At 34.2% G+C, this 21359-nt stretch overlaps 2 protein-coding genes and 1 non-coding gene across 4 annotated transcripts; all 3 read left to right on the top strand.

Annotated features, from left to right (window-relative positions):
* Window positions 1–5045: 5045 nt before the first annotated feature.
* Window positions 5046–10315, top strand: LOC107927749 (callose synthase 12). Its single transcript, XM_016858851.2, has one exon. It carries the CDS (start codon window positions 5154–5156, stop codon window positions 10299–10301), a length of 5148 nt encoding a protein of 1715 aa, XP_016714340.2. The 5' UTR covers window positions 5046–5153; the 3' UTR covers window positions 10302–10315.
* On the top strand, window positions 8056–8136 carry LOC121215209 (small nucleolar RNA J33). The gene has a single exon (XR_005910938.1). It is a non-coding gene; the product is annotated as a small nucleolar RNA J33 (small nucleolar RNA).
* A 2961-nt stretch (window positions 10316–13276) lies between the features above and the next one.
* On the top strand, window positions 13277–20611 carry LOC107927751 (uncharacterized). Of its 2 annotated transcripts, XM_016858852.2 has the most exons (9): window positions 13283–13462; window positions 13581–15894; window positions 16886–17015; window positions 17125–17213; window positions 18057–18295; window positions 18893–18979; window positions 19177–19276; window positions 19396–19603; window positions 19682–20611. In XM_016858852.2, exons 2-9 carry the CDS (start codon window positions 13705–13707, stop codon window positions 20536–20538), a joined length of 3900 nt encoding a protein of 1299 aa, XP_016714341.2. In that variant the 5' UTR covers window positions 13283–13462; window positions 13581–13704; the 3' UTR covers window positions 20539–20611. The 2 variants fall into 2 exon arrangements, with proteins under 2 accessions (XP_040944058.1, XP_016714341.2); XM_041088124.1 differs by having other exon boundaries at window positions 13277–15894.
* The last annotated feature ends 748 nt before the right edge of the window (window positions 20612–21359 follow it).

Raw genomic sequence — 21359 nt, forward strand, 5'->3', positions numbered from 1 at the left:
GGCTTAATTGCCACATAGAACCTCCAATTTATAAAGACAAAAACAATTAAGCACTTTCATATTTGACCCTCAAATTTTCACTTTACGCAATTTAGTCATTTTCTCAAATTAAGCATACAACAGTAAAATTATTTCACGAAACTTTCACATATATAATTTCACACATATTTAACACAGAAAATAATATTAAAATATTTTTAGACTCAGATTCGTGGTCTCGAAACCACTTTGTCCGATTAGGGTCAAAATTGGGCTATTACATTCTCTACTCGGCCAACGACCATATGCGTCTCTCTTTGCCACCGGCCGATAACATTGGAATCTTTCAAGCCGTAGTCCTCCACGGATTCCACCATAAGCTACTCAAAAACTACAATAGCTAGTGTCTTACCTCGGCAAGGCATCCAACGTTGACAGATTCGATTCTGATACTCGTAGAGAGTATGATGCTTGTTACCTTATCAATTAATTACCATCAACATTCAATTAAAATAGAATCGTAAAAAAAACTCATAAGATTCAAAATAAATAAAATATCTACGAGATATGTTTTCAAATCATTTAACTCAATCTTCACAAATCAAAGGATTCGATTTGCTTGGTCCAGATCAATTCAATCTTTAAAAATATGTTGCTCCACAAGATTAATCTTCAAATATAGATCAGTATACATCCATAATATCATTTAAGTTGTAATTGTTCGTGCCATTACTCTCGTAACAATTTCATTACAATTAGCTCTTTCAAGGTTGAACAAGATTTTCTTATTTAGAGCACAAATCTAGTTTCACAAAGCAACATTTAATCCATGAGGATCTAAATCTCATCAAATCAATTACTCTTAATATAAGGACACAAAGGATTAAGACAAACTCATATTTTGTTGGATATATCAGTATACAAGGTAAGTAGATCACATTAGGATCATTGAAAAGAAAATCTTGTTTGATCCAATCTCATTTCCAATTATAATTATAAGACTGATTGCACAAGATTCTTAAAAAGATATAGGTAAAAAATCAAACTTTTCGAATTTTGAAATTTCAGTCCTAACTCAAACCATAATTGTTAAATCTTGTTAGTTAAATTATGCTGCTAATATTGTATTATGCGTAAAGTTGTTAATTTTGTCCATGTTCTCTAATTGGATTATTCTAGTATTTTAATCTATCACATTTTAAAATTTCAGTATTGACACAAATTAACTATTAAATCCATTAATAGTTGACTTTTTTGTGAGTAACATGCGGAAATAATAGTCTCACATGGATTATACATGTGGAAATATATTTATCGCGTCAAATTTTGAAACTAATAGAACTTAATAAATTTAATAGATACAATTCGATAAGTATTATAATTTTAAAATTAAAAAAGTACAAGGATTAAAAATTACTAAATTATAGTATAAGAACTAAATGCATAATTTAAGCATAATAAAAGACTCTTACAAGTAAACTTACCAAAACAAAACAAATGAAGGGCAATTAATTGTTTTTATTTTTGTAAGAAAAGACTCTTACAAGTATAAATGTAATGTAAGCACAAGTAATATATAGTTATATGTATATGTTTAAGTAATTAATATAATATAATATAATATAGGGTAAATTATACAATTAGTCACTTAATTATAGGTAAGTTTTTATTTTGGTTATTTTCTATCAATTTGATATTGATTCTATATAAAAATTATAAAAAAACGAAGTTCTAAAAATATATAGAAATTTAAAAAATTAAATAAAAATAGATAAAGTGAGAGAAAATGAAGGGAAAATTGTTTTTCATTGTAATAAAAGAAAAAGATTTGGAATATAATTTGTTCTTACGATTTGAGTTTTGAAAAATTATTTAAATGAATTGAAATTTTGAATTGAGTTTGAAAACTTTATGGTATAATTTAAATGAATTTAAACGATGGTATCATAGTCAATTTCACAAGTCTCTGTGATATCCGTTGTGAGAGAAGCTCTTTAACAATTTGAAACTCGACTTAGAGATTTTATTAATTTGGTTCTATTCTATTGAATGATGATTTTCATTCTTATGTCTCAATATTGCACAATCTTGAGATTTATTGCAATAGAACCTCGACTTCTTTTATATAAACATTAATTTTTAATCATATTTAAGCTTTATACCAAATGAATACTATGTTAAGAGATTGAAATTGATCTATTTTTTTATTCATTTTCATGATTTTATACAATGTTGAAGATTTATTGTTGTAATAATCTGAAATTTGTATATAGAATTTTTTTTAATTTTTTAAAATAATTTTATATAGAAATAGAGCTAAATTGAAAAAAAAATATAAAAGTAGAAAGTTAAAATTCTTATAATACGAACTAAAATAGAATTTTTTAATTTTTAACTTAATTTTAAAAACATTATTGATGAAATTATTAATTTTCTGTAATTAAATTATGGAAATTTACTTGTAATTAAATATAAAATATAAAGTATTATATAAATATTCTAAAATAATTTATGCCAATTTGATACATAGTTGTTAGATATGTTTATGGGTTGAGTTACTCATCTAGGTCCGAAGGCTTGTTCGAATTTTGGGAGGGTCTAGGCAAAAATATTAAGTTCGAAAAATGGGTTTGGGAAAAAAATTAGGCCCGTTTAAAATTTGGGTCTGACACAGCTGGTTTGAAAATTTAAGGCTTGAACTCGGCCTGACTCGTTTTTAAGTTTAAATACTTTATATTATGTTATTTTTATATATTATGTGATTCAGAACATATTAAAAAATAAACTTATACTAAATATATAACATTACTCTAATGTAAACATTAAAATAATTATATAAAAATTTTCAATAAATAAAAAATTATAACATTATAAAATAAAATATATTTTTTTTAAATCAAAAAAATCTTTTTGTAAATATGGACAAGTTTAGACAAAATTTTTGGTTCATATTTCATGTTAGGTCGGATTTAGACAAACATAAAATATGCTAATATCATGCTTAAACTTAATCTGATTAATCCGACCCGACCCTACCTATAAACACCTCTATAATATATTACACATTTATCTAAAAAAAATTGATATATAATTGTAATAGGATGAAATAAATAAATTAGACTACCAACTCCATATCAAATTCCTCCCGTTGACTTCCCATATCAAGTTTAGTAATATCAAGTCTTTGTTTTTTTTCTTTCTAAGAAAGTTCCTGACAATATTATTTTCTTTTTAATAATAGCTAAATTTCAGCATGCGGTCAAAGTCATATATAAATTACAATGGTAATTAAAACGAAATTTAAATATATTAATATTACTAAATGAATACAATTATTTATTATGATGTTGTCATTAATCTTAAGTTGGTGTCGAGTTAATTTGTGACACCATCTCAATCGATATATTGGTGAATTACAAACAACGACTAGAATTTAGGTCACTCTTGAGGCGGTGAACACCTTTGACCATTAGGCCAATACATGGAGTTCTCAATCGACAACATTATTAGTATTCTATCACATGTGTATGGGTATGGAAACCGCTATTTAGAACACAGATGCATGTTTAAAAATGACATATAATAAGTAATGAAATGTACAGTCAGAAACTAATTAATAATAAATGAAATATGTACAATATTAAAATAAAGAAATTAGATCACATTGTAAGTAAAATGAAATATGTTCGGTTGACTCGTGATACCAACTCAATTAGGAGCTTAAATAATAGCAAGGATATATATTTCTATACAAACAATTGATGGAGGTAATAAAATATGCATATTAAAATAAAAATGTATAAAAATATCAAAATAGAGTTTTGGTTTGAGTGATAAATTTAAGCTTTTACTAACCTAATTGGCAAGGGTTCAAATTTTGATTTATGAATATTTTTATTGGTTTTTAAATAAAAAAATTAAGATGCCCTCGAATAATATAATTTATTTTAATGACGAAATAACATTTTTGTAAGTTCTCTAACTGAATTGGTGCCCAGTTGACTCATAACACCAACTCAATCAGGTGCTTAAATAATAGTAAGTATAGATATAGATATATACAATTGATGGAGGTAATAAAATGTGATAATAAAATTAAAATGTATAAAAATATTAATAATTTCTTTTTTAGCTGAGTGGTAAATTAAAATTAGTTTTACTAATGCAATTACTTTGGGTTTAAATCTCACAATATGCGTAATTTTTTTAGCTCGACTGGTATGAGTATTGTTGCAAATGCAGGAGGACGTGAGTTCCAGTGCGTTGAAGCGCATTATCCTCCAATTTATGAATTGGGGAGAGATTATGGGTAGTTATAGGTATTGTGTCAAAAAGAGCAGATATGATCAAAACTTATAATGACATTTTTGTATGAAGGTTAAAATGTGTTGTTAGTCCCTATAGTTGTACAAAATTATGGAAGGACATTTTTGTAATTCTCTAATTAAATTGGTGATCCGATTGAAGGTGACACGAACTTAGTAAAACACTTAAATAGATAGTATATATACTAATGGTTAAATAATAGTAATATAATATTTATATAAATGTTAAAATGTGTTGCTAGTCCCTGTAGTTGTACAAAATTTGAGATTAAGCCTTTGTATTTTGAAAGTTAAAAATTCAATAATCTACTTTTTAAATTTAAAAATCTTAACTTAATTATTATCTTCGTCCGTAGTTTTGTCAAAATCCGTCAACCTAACATGTTTATTTTCTGCCAATTGTATGTTATGTGATATAAAGATAACTTAATTAAAATTTCAAGTTAACAAAAATTGACAAAAAATATTTATAGTTTTCATGACAGAACCAAGATTTTTAGACCAATAAAATAGAAAGACTTAAAATTTAACTTACCTAACAAAATATTTTTATTTTATATAAACTTATTTCTTAGTCTTTTTTTATATTATACAATTAAAAAATTGCTATTCACACTTGTCCTAACAACATACCCTTTTGTATTCACTCATAAGACCACTTGTGTTAGAACAATAGTAATTAATATATATTACAAAATGAATAATTTAAGACTTGTGATAAAATAATTTATAATTTAGGGTTTAATTTTATAAGCAAAAAAAGAAGAAGACAAAACTGACAACCGAACACATTGACAATCCTACTCAAGTTCCTGGTATCCTGTTTGCATTTCCTACAGTTTTGGTGCCATGTCCCGACCCTGTAACCGGCTTTCACTAGAAGGCGAAGGGTACAACATAATCCCTGTTCACAATCTCGATGCCAGTCATCCCTGCGTTCGGTACCCTGAAGTACGCGCTGTCTTATTATCCTTGCGCTCCTTGGGTAACCTCAGGGAGCCACCATACCACACATGGCATCCTTCTTCCATGGACCTCCTCGATTGGTTGGGACTATTCTTTGGTTTCCAACACGATAACGTAAAGAACCAAAGGGAACACCTTGTTCTCCACTTGGCTAATGCCCATATGCGCCTCTCTATGCCACCGGTTGACAACAATGGAACCTTCCAAGCCATAGTCCTCCGCGAATTCCGGCGTAAGCTACTCGAAAACTACACTAACTGGTGTTCTTACCTGGGGAAGGCATCCAACGTTGACAACTTGGAGTCTGATACTCGTAGAGAGTTGCTTTACGTTGGACTGTATTTATTGATATGGGGAGAATCCGCAAATTTGAGGTTCATGCCCGAATGCCTCTGCTACATTTTTCATCACATGGCCATGGAACTGAACAAAATCCTAGAAGATTACATTGATGAAGACACGGGACGGCCATGGATACCATCGATATCTGGGGAAAACGCGTTTCTAAACCGCGTTGTAAAGCCAATATATGATACGATCGAGGCCGAGGTGGCCAAAAGCAAAAATGGAACCGCCCCGCATGATACGTGGAGGAACTATGATGATTTCAACGAGTACTTTTGGAGCAAAAGTTGTTTTCATACTCTCAACTGGCCACTTGATTTCAACAATAAGTTTACAAGCGAAAGGAAAACTGGGTTTGTTGAACGAAGGACGTTTTGGAACGTTTACAGAAGCTTCAACAGGCTATGGGTGATGCTGTTTCTTTTCCTTCACGTAATGGTAATCTTGGCCTGGGAGGAGAAGAAGTATCCATGGCTGGCTTTGGATAACAAGGATGTTAAGGTTCGAGTTTTATCATTGTTCATCACTTGGAGTGGGATGAGGCTTTTCCATGCTTTACTTGAACCAGCTATGGAGTTTAGCCGTGTTTCGAGACACACGTCGCGACTGGTCCTTAGGATGGTGCTACGGATTTTGGTTGCTGCAGCCTGGACTGGCGCATTTGTGTTTTGTTACACAAGGATTTGGGTGCAAAGGAACCACGACAAGCATTGGTCTAATGAGGCTAACCAAAGGGTAACTTTTTTTCTAGGGCTTGCATTTCTTTATGGGTTACCTGAACTGGCGGAATTGGTGTTGTTTTTCCTTCCTTGTATTTGCCTGAATTCGAAAGTATTTGACCTGCTATCATGGTGGTTCTATGGTGACTGTTACATCGGTCAAGGATTGAGGGAAGGTCTGGTTGATAGAATCAAGTATGTCCTATTCTGGGTTTTGGTGTTAGGTACAAAATTTACCGTCAGTTACTTCTTCCAGATCAAGCCCATGATTAGCACAACAAAACAATTGTTGGATTCAACAATTGCAGACTATGAGTGGGACTGGCAAGCCCTATTTAGTGTCAGCAACAAGTTCACTATTGGGTTGTTGTGGTTGCCTGTGGTGTTGATTTACTTGGCTGATACTCAGGTTTGGTACTCATTCTATTCTCCCTTTGTGGGGGCTGCCATGGGGTTGCTGCAACTGTTGGGTGAAATTCGAAACATCGAGCAGCTGAGATGGAGGTTTCGGTTCTTTGCTACTGCCATTCAATTCAATTTGCTGCCACAACAGGAAATAATGATCACTGGAGGTTCTTTAAGGGAAAAACTGTGTGAAGCCATTCATCAGGTGAAGGTGAGATGTGGGCTGCAGCGGCCTTTCAAAATGGTCGAACTCGAATCGAACCTGGTTAAGGCTAACGAGTTTGCTTTAATATGGAATGAAATAGTTACCACTTTTAGGGAAGAAGATATCATTTCTGATGAAGAGGTTGGGCTACTACAGTTGCCTCCGAATTCATGGGAGATCAGGGTCATTCGTTGGCCATGTTTTCTTTTGGGGAATGAGTTGCTACGCTCTCTTAATCTGGCAATGGACTTCTACGATGAGCCGGATAACTGGCTCTGGTATAAAATATGCAAGAATGAGTATAGGCGTTGTGCTGTGATTGAAACATATGATTGTGTCAAGTACTTGATGCTTCATAAACTAATCAAAAGCAGTACCGAGGAGCATTCCATTCTCAAAGCCTTGTTTCAGGAAATCGATCATTCTATCGAGATTGAAAAGTTCACTAAGACATTTAGAATGATTGCACTGCTTCAAATCCATTCCAGGTTGATAAAACTTGTTGAGCTGCTACTTGAACCAAACAAGAATGTGAATGAGATTGCTAATGCTATGCAGTCACTTTATGAAATTGTTGTTCCTTACCTTTTCAAAGAAAAGAGGACAATGGACCAATTGAGGGAAGATGGATTGGCTCCCAAGAGTCGAACCACCATGGCAGGATTGCTATTCGAGAACGCAGTTGAGTCGCAGGATCCTAGTAATAAGGACTTCTATATGCAGGTTAAGCGCTTGCATACAATTCTTACCACCAGGGACTCCATGCATTCCATTCCTGTTAATAACGAGGCAAGGCGTCGACTTGCTTTCTTTAGTAACTCACTCTTTATGAAAATGCCTCGAGCTCCTCGAGTGGAGGAGATGATAGCTTTCAGTGTCCTTACCCCTTTCAACGATGAAGCTGTGTTGTACAGCAAAAAAACACTCAAAACTAAGAACGAGGATGGGATTTCTATCCTGTATTATTTGCAGACCATTTATGATGATGAGTGGAAGAACTTCATCGAAAGAATGCGTAGAGAGGGAATGGTGACAGCAGATGAAATATGGACAACCAAGTTAAGAGATTTAAGGCTTTGGGCATCTTATAGAGGCCAGACATTTGCACGCACGGTCAGAGGCATGATGTACTATTATCGAGCTCTACAGCTGCTAGCTTTTCTCGATTCTTCATCTGAGACGGATATTACCGTAACAAAAGAGGAAGAAGGTATTGCTTTGATGAAGTATACCTATGTTGTTTCATGTCAGAAGTATTGGGAACATAAGGCCATAGGAGACCCTCGTGCTGAGGAAATCATTGATCTTTTGAAACATAATGAATCCCTTCGGATGGCCTATGTTGATCAGGTTTCAACAGAGAGCGACGAGAAGGAATATTACTCGGTTCTCGTTAAGTACGACCGGCAATTACAACGGGAGGTGGAGATATATCGAATCAAGTTGCCTGGTCCAATGAACATTGGAGAAGGCAAACCAGAGAATCAAAACCATGGCATTGTCTTCACTCGTGGTGATGCAGTTCAAACTATTGATATGAACCAAGACAACTATTTCGAGGAAGCACTAAAAATCCGTAACCTGTTGGAAGAATTCAAGCACCATCATGGAATCCATAGACCAACTATCTTGGGAGTTAGAGAACATATTTTCAGTGGCTCTGTTTCATCAGTTGCTTGGTTTATGTCAGCACAGGAAACGAGTTTTGTTACCTTATTTCAACGTCTCTTTGCTAATCCGCTGAAAATCCGAATGCATTACGGCCATCCCGATATGTTCGATAGGCTTTGGTTCATGACTCGTGGTGGCCTTAGTAAAGCCTCCAAAGTGATTAATATCAGTGAGGACATTTTTGCCGGCTTCAACTGTACTTTGAGAGGGGGCAGTGTCACACACCATGAATACGTTCAAGTGGGCAAAGGTCGAGACCTTGGGTTGAATCAAATATCAACCTTTGAAGCCAAGATAGCTTGTGGGAGTGGGGAACAATTCCTCAGCAGAGATGTTTACAGGTTGGGTCAAAGACTTGATTTTTTCAGGATGTTATCATTCTTTCACACGACAATTGGATATTTTTTCAATACAACAGTGATCGTCCTTTCTGTCTATGGATTCCTATGGGGTCAACTTTATCTGGCTCTCAGTGGTGTCGAGAATTCCGTTCTAGGGAACGATACCAACAGCAAGAAAGCACTGAGCGCTGTTATCAATCAAGAACTCATCATCCAGTTTGGTCTCTTTATGACACTTCCAGCAATACTCGAGAGCTCAGTCGAGAGTGGTTTCCTTGAAGCAATTTGGGAATTCTTGGTAATGCAGCTCCAGCTTTCAACTGTTTTCTACACGTTCTCAATGGGAACGCGTGTACATTTCTTTGGTCGGACTGTCCTTCACGGAGGTGCAAAGTATCGACAAACCGGGCGTAATTTCGTCGTGCAACACACAAGTTTCGCAGAGAATTACAGATTGTACGCACGCAGCCATTTCATAAAGGCCATTGAGTTCGGATTGATTCTCATGGTTTACGCAACATACACCCCATCAGCCAAGGTCACATTTTTTTACATAGACATGTCACTCACATGTTGGCTGCTAGTTGTCTCATGGATATTTGCTCCCTTCCTATTCAATCCTTCGGGTTTCGATTGGCTAAAGACTGTAGACGACTTCGATGATTTCATGAACTGGATTTGGTACCGCGGCAGCATATTTGCAAAGGCTACAGAAAGCTGGGAAAGTTGGTGGTACGAGGAGCAGCACCATTTACTCACAACCAGCCTATGGGGAAAGCTACTGGAAATCATTTTGAACCTACGTTTCTTCTTTTTCCAATATGGAATTGTATACCATCTGGGAATTTCAGGCCAAAGTGGGAGTGTTTTCGTTTACTTGTGGTCTTGGATCTTCATATTCGCAGCATTCGGAATCTATCTAACGATGTCGTATGTTCGGGACAACTACGGGGCAAAAAAGCATATATATGTTCGGCTGGCTAAATTCCTTTTGATGATACTTGGAATACTTCTTGTTATTGCTCTGAGACAGTTCACAGCCTTCAAATATGTTGATGTTTTCACCAGCCTGTTGGCTCTTGTTCCTACTGGTTGGGGACTTATATCCATAGCACAAGTATTTCAACCCCTTCTTCGCCATACCAGACTGTGGGACTCTGTGGTTTCCTTGGCTCGATACTATGAGATGATGTTTGGAGTCATAGTGATGGGTCCAGTGGCAGTTTTATCATGGATGCCTGGATTCCAATCAATGCAAACAAGGATTCTATTTAATGATGCATTTAGCAAAGGCCTGCAAATGTTCAAGATTATTACAGAGAAAGTACATCAAAAGGATGTCTAAGCTCCACTTACTATTGTACCTCATTTTTAATCATCATTTAATGGCATTACTTGTAATTGTTATCATAATAATTTCAATTAAAGGCATGTTTATTATAAATATTTATAAATATTTAATTTTTTTAGGTGATTACATTTCAAAAATCAAATTAAAAAATGGTTTCAATTTTAAAGATTAATATGATAAAAAATTATTTAAGGACTCAATTTAAAAAATTACCAAATAAAGGGAGTAAATCTTTCTTTAATTTTTTAAATTTATTTTTGAAATCAATATGCCACCATAGTGAGCCATTGATTTATTATTTTTGATATTTTTGATATTCGTTTTATGGTTCATATTTAGAGTTCGTGGCTGCACCTCTAATAATGTTATCTCCAAAATTTTAACCTGTGTCTCTCTCTAAGAGAATAGCGTGCTTTACTGTTGCACCCAACATTTTTTTAATAATTAATAATTTTATTGTTTAATAAAAATAAAAAATAGTTACTGTTAATATTATATGTAAATTTTAAATTAATTTTCAAATTTTAAAACATTTTAATTAATTTTTTGAACCATTAATATTATACGAACCAGATTCTATCATTATTCTAACATTATTTTATGTATTAAATGTTAACTCAAATATGAAATAAAGACATTTAAAATTATCTTCTTTCTTAACCAACCTTTTTTGATATATTTTTTAAACTACTCAAAATATTCACTTGTTTATCATTTGGAGTGGGACGAGTCTTTTCAATACTTTACTTGAAGCAGCCACGAACATCCACAAAAAAGAAGAAGAAAAAGAAGCGAGATTGATAGATCTTTTTTCGATAACCAAATTGGGCTTCATAATCTATTTGACAATTGTTGAGTATTTTTCACTATCCCTCTAAGATGGTGGTGTTTATATATTTATATGATATGAGTACTGTTCATTAATATGATATATTAGGTAGGTTTCATGCATACAAACACGTATCTTATTCTAGACTTGACACGTGTTTATCTAGCCCTATGCATATGTATATTCGCAGGAGAGCAAGCTCTATCCACGAGCTCAATAGAATTCGGCCCAAACCCATTTAAGTTTTTGGGCCAATAATAATAATTATCCTAACAAGACTGTTTTATTAATCAAATGGTCTAGACTCTATTTATAAAACAAACAAGTATGGTGAGCGTGAATCGCCCTATCTACTACCCTTTAAATGATAGGTAAGAATTATTTAGAAAAGTCTATTTAGCTCATCAATGTGCTTCTTTAAGATGGTCTCATGCTTAGAATTACTTGAATGAATCATTGTTATCTTCAGCTCTCAAAAGGAAAAATGTTGTTGTTGTTTCACTGTCTCATTCCGTAATAGATAATCTTTCAATGTTTTTAATGGGGTGCTCATATTGTATGGATGCTCATTTCTACTGACACCGCAGCACTAGCTATACTTGATACTAGAGAGTACGAGAGAGTTGTAACGAAAGATCAACCTGTGCACGAGGTTCTTGAAGGATTTATTCGGATTGCTGCTGCCTGCTTGCCTGCCTCTACCGGCTCCAGTGTGGAAATCAAGTGACATAAACCTGATTGCTTTGTGATATAGGCCCATGAGAGATGTTATAGGAGGTTGTGGTAATTTTATATCACGTGGATCAAATTCGTAATTTGGATAAATTTACGATCCTGTTTCTGCACTCATCTCTATCATTTAGTATCATAAAATAAACAAAAATAGCTTATTTTTGTAGCACATAGATGGGGACAAGTCGAAAAGGATGAGCAATGCTCTTGATCTCAAACAAAGCTGAGAATTAGCAAGTGACTGATATTAATGGATAAAACACAAACTCAATTACTAATCTAGATTATTATCATTGTAATGAAAGTGGGAGGAATATTTCTTATTTTTTTAAATATTAATATAATTATTTTTTTAATATTAATATATTTTTTATTTAATTAGATTTTAATGAGAGGTGACATGACTATTTTTTTTAACTGAGTAAAACAGCAGGGGCGAAACCCCGGCTCTAAAATGGAACAATTTCTATTTAGATCTTTTGAAAATTTTTAAATTTTTAAATTTTAAAATAGTAAAAATAAAATTATACTTTGACTCTTAAAAATGATAAAAATTTGATTTAATTATTTAAAAATTATAAAGATAGAAATTATTAAAAATTATATTTAATTTCGAACCTTTAAAATTTTTTTTTAACTTCGCCACTGTATAACAGTAAGGGTAACATCATTAACTAATTTGACCAAAAAAATTTAGACATCTATCTTAAATTACAAACTCTTGCTATGCTTTATAGGAAGCAAACTCTAGAGAGAAAAAGGCATAATAAATCTTTTGGCCCTTCAACTTTATAGAAAAAGTTATTTTAGCTCTTTATTTAATTAATTTTTTAAAATTTTAAAATATTAAAAAATATTTTTTATATTTTTAAAAATAATTAAATACTAATGTGTCATCTACGTTATAATCTATGTGTATATCAAGTCAATAAAATTAAAAATTATTAAAATTTTTATCTATTTGTAGGTGATTTAATTTAAAAAAAATACAAAATTAAAGAATAAAAGAGTGGAGGACTAAAATAATTTTTTTTTGTAAGGTTAGAAGGTAAATGAGTCATTATGCCAAAGAAAAAAAGGGAGGAAAAGGTTTTGTCAAACGGTAAAAACAACAACAGACCACCTGGGTCAAACAGTTCAACAGTAACGTGTAATGAGAATCGTTACGTAAGCAAACGGAAATCGTGGGCCCAATCTGACGTTTTCATCAAACGATGTCGTATCGTCATGCCCGACTTCTTGTCACAGCGAGATTTGGACGGAGATAAAATGCTGACGAGGTTAATTAAATTAATCAACAACCCGAAAAAAAGGAAAAAGGAAAACGTAAAATATAAAAAAAATAAAAAAAGGCAAATGCCAAACAGTAGTAATATATTATATTAATTAATTAAATCCAAAGCAGCTTTGGATTTGTTTTTATTAAAAATTTTATATAATCCAAAGGCGAAGTATATATATATTTCTCTCTGTCTCCCTGTCCCCTTTGTTCTTTTTCTCTAATTTTCTCCTCTCGTTTTCTTCGCCGGAAAATTGCGTCAGTTATCACCGGCGAATTCCGATATAAGGAAACTGTGTTTTAGTCTACAGCGAGGTATCATCACTTTTCGCCTGAGAAATTATCTTGTTTGGAAACTTAAACTATTTTTTTAAAAGAAAATTTTTTTCAGTCTGGTTTTCACTTTCTTTTTTCTTGGAAATTTTCACCGCAGATCTGGTGGATGAGAGAGATTTAGGTTTTATTCTTGTGTTTTTAACGGATTTTGTTTTGAATTTGTGATGAATTTGAGGAAAAGGATAGGAATTTAGGGTCCTTTTTTGTTTGGTTGGTTTTTGATGGAAGAGCGATTGAGATCTGGTGAGCATTCGGGGGTTGTGGTGAAGAATAGGAGCCAATCGGGTTGTTTGATTGTCAGGAAGAAAGGGGATGGTTCGGGTGGAGCCGGGTCCACAGGGGCCCGTAAGATTTTCGAGCCTAAAACAGATAAGAAGAGGTCTAGGATGATTATGAGTGACTCGGGTTCTAGCGATGAGCTAGTAATGCCACCTCGGAGGAGGGTTGGGCCGGAAACAATTCAAGTTTGTAATGGTTTAGCTATTTATGAAGAGAGTGAAATTGGTAGGAAGAGGAATAGGGAGGAGAGGATAAGGTCAAGTGAGGAAGTTTTCATTGGTTGGAATGAGGAGGATTTGAGTGAGAGTAAGAGGAATAAGTTAGATGTGTTTGACTTTAATGAGTATGATGGACTCGATGAGGACGTGATTATGAGAAGGAACAGATTTGATTATGGTGGAGAAGAGGTTGGTGGGAGGAGACTGTTGGGATCAATGCCTGCAGTTGGTCGGATGAGAATTAAGAGAGAGTATGAGAGTGGTCCAAGCAGGCATGCTTTTCTTGAGAAAAAGAAAAAAAAATTGTACTTTGATCAAAGTGATGGGATAAGTCGGGATCATGATGATAGAAACAGGTTTAGGAAGGATAGAGATGGCAGTCGGATGCATTATCCCTTGTTGAGGGAGAGGTACATGGCTGATTCAGATGGACCCATCAGGGTTCAGGGCAAAAATGGTGTTTTGAAGGTAATGATGAACAAGAAAAAGAAGGTTGGTGAACCTTTGAAAAAATTTGATCACTTGGAAGTTGAGGAAGGCCGGAGTGGTTCAAGGATTGATGATATAGTTAGGAGGAACTTGCATGTTCTTCCGTCATTGTACTCTGAGACAGAAGTTCTGGAGAAACCGGTTTCTTTTGGTAGGAAAGAGAAAAAGAAAGCAAATTTGCTAAGGACACCAACAACTAAGAAGAATAAGGTCTCTGACTGTGATTCAGAAGACAGTGATACATCTCTGAAGCTACGATCAAAGGATACAGAAGCTTCTAACCCAACGAAGAGGGTAGGTAGCAAAGGGCAGAAAACTCAAGTTGAGCAGCTTCAGCCAACCAGAATCAAAGAAGGAAACGTTAGGCGTGGATGTGGCACAGAAAAACAGAAATTACGGGAACGAATAAGGGGGATGCTTCAGGAAGCAGGCTGGACGATAGATTATAGACCAAGGAGGAACAGGGACTACTTGGATGCAGTGTACATCAACCCTGCTGGAACTGCGTACTGGTCCATCATCAAGGCATATGATGCACTTCTAAAGCAGCTGGATGAGGAGGATGAGGGCAAACCCTATGGGGATGGTCCTGCATTTACCCCATTATCAGATGAAGTACTCAGCCAATTAACAAGGAAAACAGGAAAGAAGATGAAAAAGAAGCGAAAAGATGAAAGTGACAGTGAGAATGCTCAAGAAGCTGTTGCTAGGAAATCTTCAAGTACCAGGCATGAGGATGAGAGTATGGATAGCTTGAGTCATGAAGAGAAACTAAGTTCCTTCATGAAGGGTAAGTCATCCAAATATCGAATGAATGACAACAATGGAAATGCAAAAGGTCAAAGTTCTCTCCATGTGCATGATAGCTATGAAAAACCATCCTCTATATCCAGTTCTCGTATTCTTCATGGAAGAAAAAGTAGAAAACTTGGGAGATGTACCTTGTTGGTTCGTGGTTCTAATGTGGGTCTGAGTTCAGAGGGTGATGACTTTGTTCCATATTCTGGGAGAAGAACACTGCTTGCCTGGCTGATTGATTCTGGTGCTGTGCAGTTGAGCGAAAAGGTGCAGTATATGAACCGTAGGAGAACAAAAGTGATGCTAGAGGGCTGGATCACAAGGGATGGAATCCACTGTGGTTGTTGTAGTAAAATCCTCACTGTTTCAAAATTTGAGATACATGCTGGAAGCAAATTACGCCAACCATTTCAGAATATATGTTTGGATTCTGGTGTTTCTCTCCTTCAGTGCCAAATTGATGCATGGAACAGACAAGTGGAGTCTGAGCAGATTGGTTTTCATTCTGTAGACGTAAATGGTGATGACCCCAATGATGATACTTGTGGCATTTGTGGAGATGGTGGGGATCTGATATGTTGTGACAGTTGTCCCTCAACATTTCATCAGAGCTGCCTCAATATAGAGGTACTTCTGCATAATTTTTGCACCAGCTATCTAATGTTTTATATTTATAATGGTGTTGAGTCTCTTGTTTGCTTTCTTTTTCTATAAGTGTTCCTTGTAGACTTCTGGATCAGTTATAGAGATTAATGCAGGTTTGTAGTTGAAGAGATTGCTCTTAGTGGTAGAGAATTTAGGGGATACTTGAAGCGTGACTACTCCAATTCATGGATCTTGGGTTCTTTAGTTTACATAGATCATTTATTTATTTCTCTCCCCCTCCCCCTCCCTGGCCCGATTCCAACAATCTTCTTGCTTCCTCTTGAGAAATAGCGGTTGTGTTAATTTAATGGAGCTAATGACCAATTTGATCTACAAATGTTGTTTAGTAATACAATTTCTTTCTTTAAGTTGATAGTTATGTTCTTTTGAAGGTCTTAACTATTGAGCTTATGGTTAGGGATCCCTAAAAATGTTTAGAGCCAAACAGAATTTAAGGGAATTCTGAATAGTCCTTGGATTAGCAGTTGGACATGTAATTTATGCGGCATATATCTCTTTTCTTTCTATGACTTCTGGAAGACGTACCTTTTCCTGAATGTTTTCTTCGAGCTGACTGTTCTTAGTACCTGCTCCCTCAGTTGTTATGAGCAATGTTTTTTATTTTAATGTAAGAAATATTTTTCAGTCGCTTAATGATGCTTCCATAGAAAAATTTTCAACTATGACCAATAAATATATTAATTGCTTTCTGTCTTACATTTTGATGACCTGAAAACTATTGGCTTTTAATTGCCTTCCAAAAGATGAAGTGAAAAAAGTTTATCCTTCTTACAGTATCTGCTGTTTTAAAAAATGAAAAATTATTTTGAATTTGTTCTCCTGGTTGAAAGTTTGCTTTTTTTGATCTTTGGTGCTTGTTGACTTATACTGATTAGTAGTTCTCATAACTTGGCTCTTGCTCGTTAACAATGCCGCTTAGCTTCGCTTAGCTTTTATTTATGCACTTTCACAGTTCCTACCAGCGGGTGATTGGCACTGTCCAAATTGTATATGCAAATTTTGTAGTATTGGCAGTGGCATTGCTCAAGAGGATGAGATAACTGATTGCGCCCTTCTCACTTGCAGCCTGTGCGAGAAAAGATGTACTGATTCTCTTCCTTTTAGTGTTCTCAATTCTTTGAAGTTTGAAGTTGCTGTGTAGTTTCCTTGATTTCTTTTTCAATAATATTCTGATCCTTTCCACTTTTGCAGACCACAAATCATGCATCGAAGTGAAAGATGAGATTCATATTGATTCGAACAGTTTAGTCCTTCCTTTTTGTGGGCAGACATGTAGAGAGGTAATTTGTTTTTCTTCTGTTGGAATGCTGAATATTTTGATTAGATGTAAACCAAGAAAATGGGGAAAAAACTATCCTAGAAGCAATCATACCCTCTATATGTCATCTTTAATTGATGTTAAACCTATCTTACATCACATTGCCAAGAAGAGAGTAATGTATGTCATAAAGTAACTCAGGTTTATTCATGACATGAAGGTATTGGCATTTGTTACTATAGTTATGGGTAACTAAAATTGCTATTTGACCTTGATCCTCTGTTAAATATGAACAGTTCATCAAGGTTTGTATATGTGTTTTCTGCTAGATTGTATATCATGCCATTTGTCTTGGGATTTTGTTTCTCTATTATTCAATTTATGCATATCAAAGTTCCGTTTTTTATATCTTTAATTGGGAATCATAATTTTTCTTTAAAATTTTAGAAGTGAGCAACACAACTTTTTGCTGTTGCTGTGGGTGAAACTGTTATCATGAAGTGTAGCAATAAAGTTCGTATTTGCTGCAGTGTTTGCTTTTTTATTTTTTTTATAAATGTTTAACCAGAAAGGTTGGTTTGTAGGTGTGTGACATATTGTTTTCTGGAAGTTTTAGTTGTATCTTATCTCATCATTTGATTCAGGAATTTGTTCTTTTAGGTTCTTCCCTAATTGAGTTGATGCATAATGAAAGTATAGATTCTCACTTTCTTTATTTTCCCCGAATAAAAGTTGGCATATTTTTTCCTTTTTTCTAGTGCCTTGATCTGGTTCCTGGCTTAACTGCTTTTATATCATACTATGAAGGCACTATGTTTAAAAATATGAAGTCACATATTAAGAAATATTTATGTTGTTTCTACAGCTCTTTGAGCATTTACAGAAGTATCTAGGGGTCAAACATGAACTCGAAGCAGGATTTTCATGGTCTCTTATTCGAAGAACAGGTGCAGATTTGGATATAATTGCCAAAGGGCTTACGCAAAGGGTGGAATGCAATTCTAAACTAGCTGTTGCACTGACTGTGATGGATGAATGCTTTTTGCCCATCGTTGACAGGAGAAGTGGGATCAACATAGTCAATAATGTCCTTTACAATTGTGGGTAAGCATTTTGGTTGCTGAATTTTATTAGGATGTTGGTCATATTAGTTTCTCCATGATAGTGCTTGTCTAGCATATCACACTTATTTTTTGTTTCTTGATGTTAATTATTAGTCTCATTCTAACTTGTGAAGTGGGTTTTTGTTTATTTTATCCTGTGGTAGTTGAATTTTCCTGCTATGTTTATTAGATTATGTTTGATATATTAGCATGAACAGTTACTTCCAGGTTTGGATGAGCACAATGTATCAGTATGCACATTATGATTTCTTATTGCATTTCTTGTCATTTATAGATTTACTTTCAGAGAACTGTCCAATAATGATTGTATGTAGTATTATAGGTATTATAACAGTTTTCCAAATAATCCGAGGGATAAATTTCATATTTATGTGCTGTCTGATATATTTTATTCAACAGCTTTAAATTAACATTCAACAGCTTATGTTATGATTTTGGCTAATGTTATTTATCCATTTGCTGTTTTCTGGTTGGCAGTCTATTGTACTTGTTATAGTTACTGTTGTCGTAATGTTCTTTTTTGAACATCAAATATCTAACTGTTTTCAATTTGCTTTTGCTGCTTTTATCTTTCAAGATCGAATTTCAACCGGCTGAATTATAGTGGCTTCTACACTGCTATTCTGGAGAGAGGCGATGAAATAATTTCTGCAGCATCAATCAGGTAAATAACATTTTAGCATCTGTAGCGCTGCACTTTCCCCCCTTGGACCCATAAAAATGTCAAACAAACATAGTGAAGACTGGAATCACTTATCAAAACACACTCACCTGACTTCTTGTTGGATGGGTGCATTACATGCATCTGGACTATTAATCAAATGAATGCTTACCGATTTGGTATCTTATTGCTGTATGTAGGTTCCATGGAACTGAGCTAGCAGAAATGCCGTTCATTGGCACACGTCACATCTACAGGCATCAGGGAATGTTCCGACGGCTTTTCTGTGCTATTGAGTCGGTAAGCCGTGAGGATGGAGACGTTGAAGTGTCTTTGTATATATATATGTCATGTTAGCCTTATGCTTAACTTTGTTGTTCCTTGCATCATTGATTTTATTTGTTCTTTTGTTTTCGAAGGCTCTCTGTTCTCTGAATGTTCACAAACTAGTCATCCCTGCAATTGCTGAACTTACACATACATGGACTGCTGTTTTCGGTTTCACCGCACTAGAAGAATCAGTTAAGCAAGAAATGAGGTCCGTGAATATGTTGGTCTTTCCTGGTATAGATATGCTGCAGAAGGTTCTATTGAAGCTGGAAAACATGGAGGCGACTGCTGTGACAGGTAATGCAAATATTCCAATTGTTTCCCATTTATGTTTTATTTACTGTTCTTAACTTCCTCAATGATTTGCCCCTCTAGGTGCTAAGTGTACTGAACCGACACCTGAGGTGGCTAACGGATCTAAACCTGGTTTATCATCTGGGAATGATACTCAAGAATGTGATGATGGTGGTTTGAATCATTCTAGTCAGATAAATGGTGAAACTGAAGGTGCTGATTCAGATTCCCGATGTCCAAATGTTTCTACGAATGATACTTGTGGAACCATTAGTTCCTCAGATGCATCCCCAGATGGTAAATACAATGCTAACCCTAGCTCAAGCCATGATGCACTTGAGCTACAGAATAAGGCAGGACTTGATGATCCCGCCGAAGATAATCAGTCCGATGATGAGACTGATTCACAGTCTGGGAACAAGGAAACCGAATCTGCTTCGGACAGTGAAAATTTTGCTTCCTCTATGGACTATAATGCAGTAGACAAGGGAAATAAAATGGTGGTATCGGATTCTGCTATCGAGAAAAATACTGAATCCCGTGAAGATGGTGATATAGATATGGATGCTGTAGATGCAGTCGACAATGTTGAAGAAACTCTATCAGGGGACAAGCTAGCTGAATCATCTGTCGGAGAATCTGATGAACATAACAGTCAGAGTGATACGACGAGTAAGGGTGTTAATCAAGTTGATAACGTAGCTGTTTCCGATGAACTTGGAGTTCGAGTCTCAGTTAAGGAAAACACACTTGCCGGTTCCGAGTCTGGGGAGAAGTTAGCAATGTCGGCTTCCCCCGAGAAGGCTTTAATCTCTGGTACGCGTACAAATTGTGATGCAATAGAGATGGAAACTAAATCAACGTTGGATCTTCGCAAAGATCGTTCTGGTTATTGTGAGGAGCATAATGTGTGTGATCAAGTGTCGAATTTACAGTGAAATGCTTACTTTTTGGGTTGTATTTTGTAATTACCACAAGTTTTAGAAAAGAAAAAGATTTAATTTTTTTCTCTCCCACTGAAATTTTAAATTAGTATCTCAATTTTTTATTTCGAGCTTTGTTCAAATTACATAATTAGTTTGCTTTTTTCTTTTTTTTTTTAAAAATTGCATATTAAAAAATTTATGGTATAAAGAATGGGTTGAAACAGTAAATTGTTTCCTGTCAATTTATAAGAATAAATTATGATTAGTGCTATTACTTTCAAATCTAATATATATATTTTTAAATAAGTGGTTGAATTGGTTAACTTGTGAATCGGTTTTTTAAACAATTTTTTAAACAATTTATTAAATTGAATCGATTAAATAGATTGGATCAATTAAATTGATTAGATTAGGTTCTAGAGGTTTAATCGGTTCAATCACCGATTTAATCTTGAAAATTTTAATTTAAACCTTTATAGAATTGTTGTCAACACGGCATTAATTTGGTTGAAGAAACGAATAAAACACTACTTTATAAGTAAAATAAGTTATATTATTATGCGAGTATCTTTGTTTTTTTATATTTTAATAATAAAATTAATTAAAAACTCATAATGAAATTTAAATTCATTAGGAAACCATAATTTTATCGATTCAATCAAGTTTTACTTTAATTTGTTATAAATTTTAATTTTAATTATGTTTTCACTTTTATCAATATATATATTTAATTAACTTTAATTTCTTATTTAAATGGGTGTTATAAATTAATCAGATATAACCCGGTTGGAGAAATAATTAAAATATAATTTAATTGAGAAAATAATTTACAA

This window comes from Gossypium hirsutum, chromosome D02, assembly GCF_007990345.1.
Source record: "Gossypium hirsutum isolate 1008001.06 chromosome D02, Gossypium_hirsutum_v2.1, whole genome shotgun sequence".
NCBI lineage: Eukaryota > Viridiplantae > Streptophyta > Magnoliopsida > Malvales > Malvaceae > Gossypium > Gossypium hirsutum.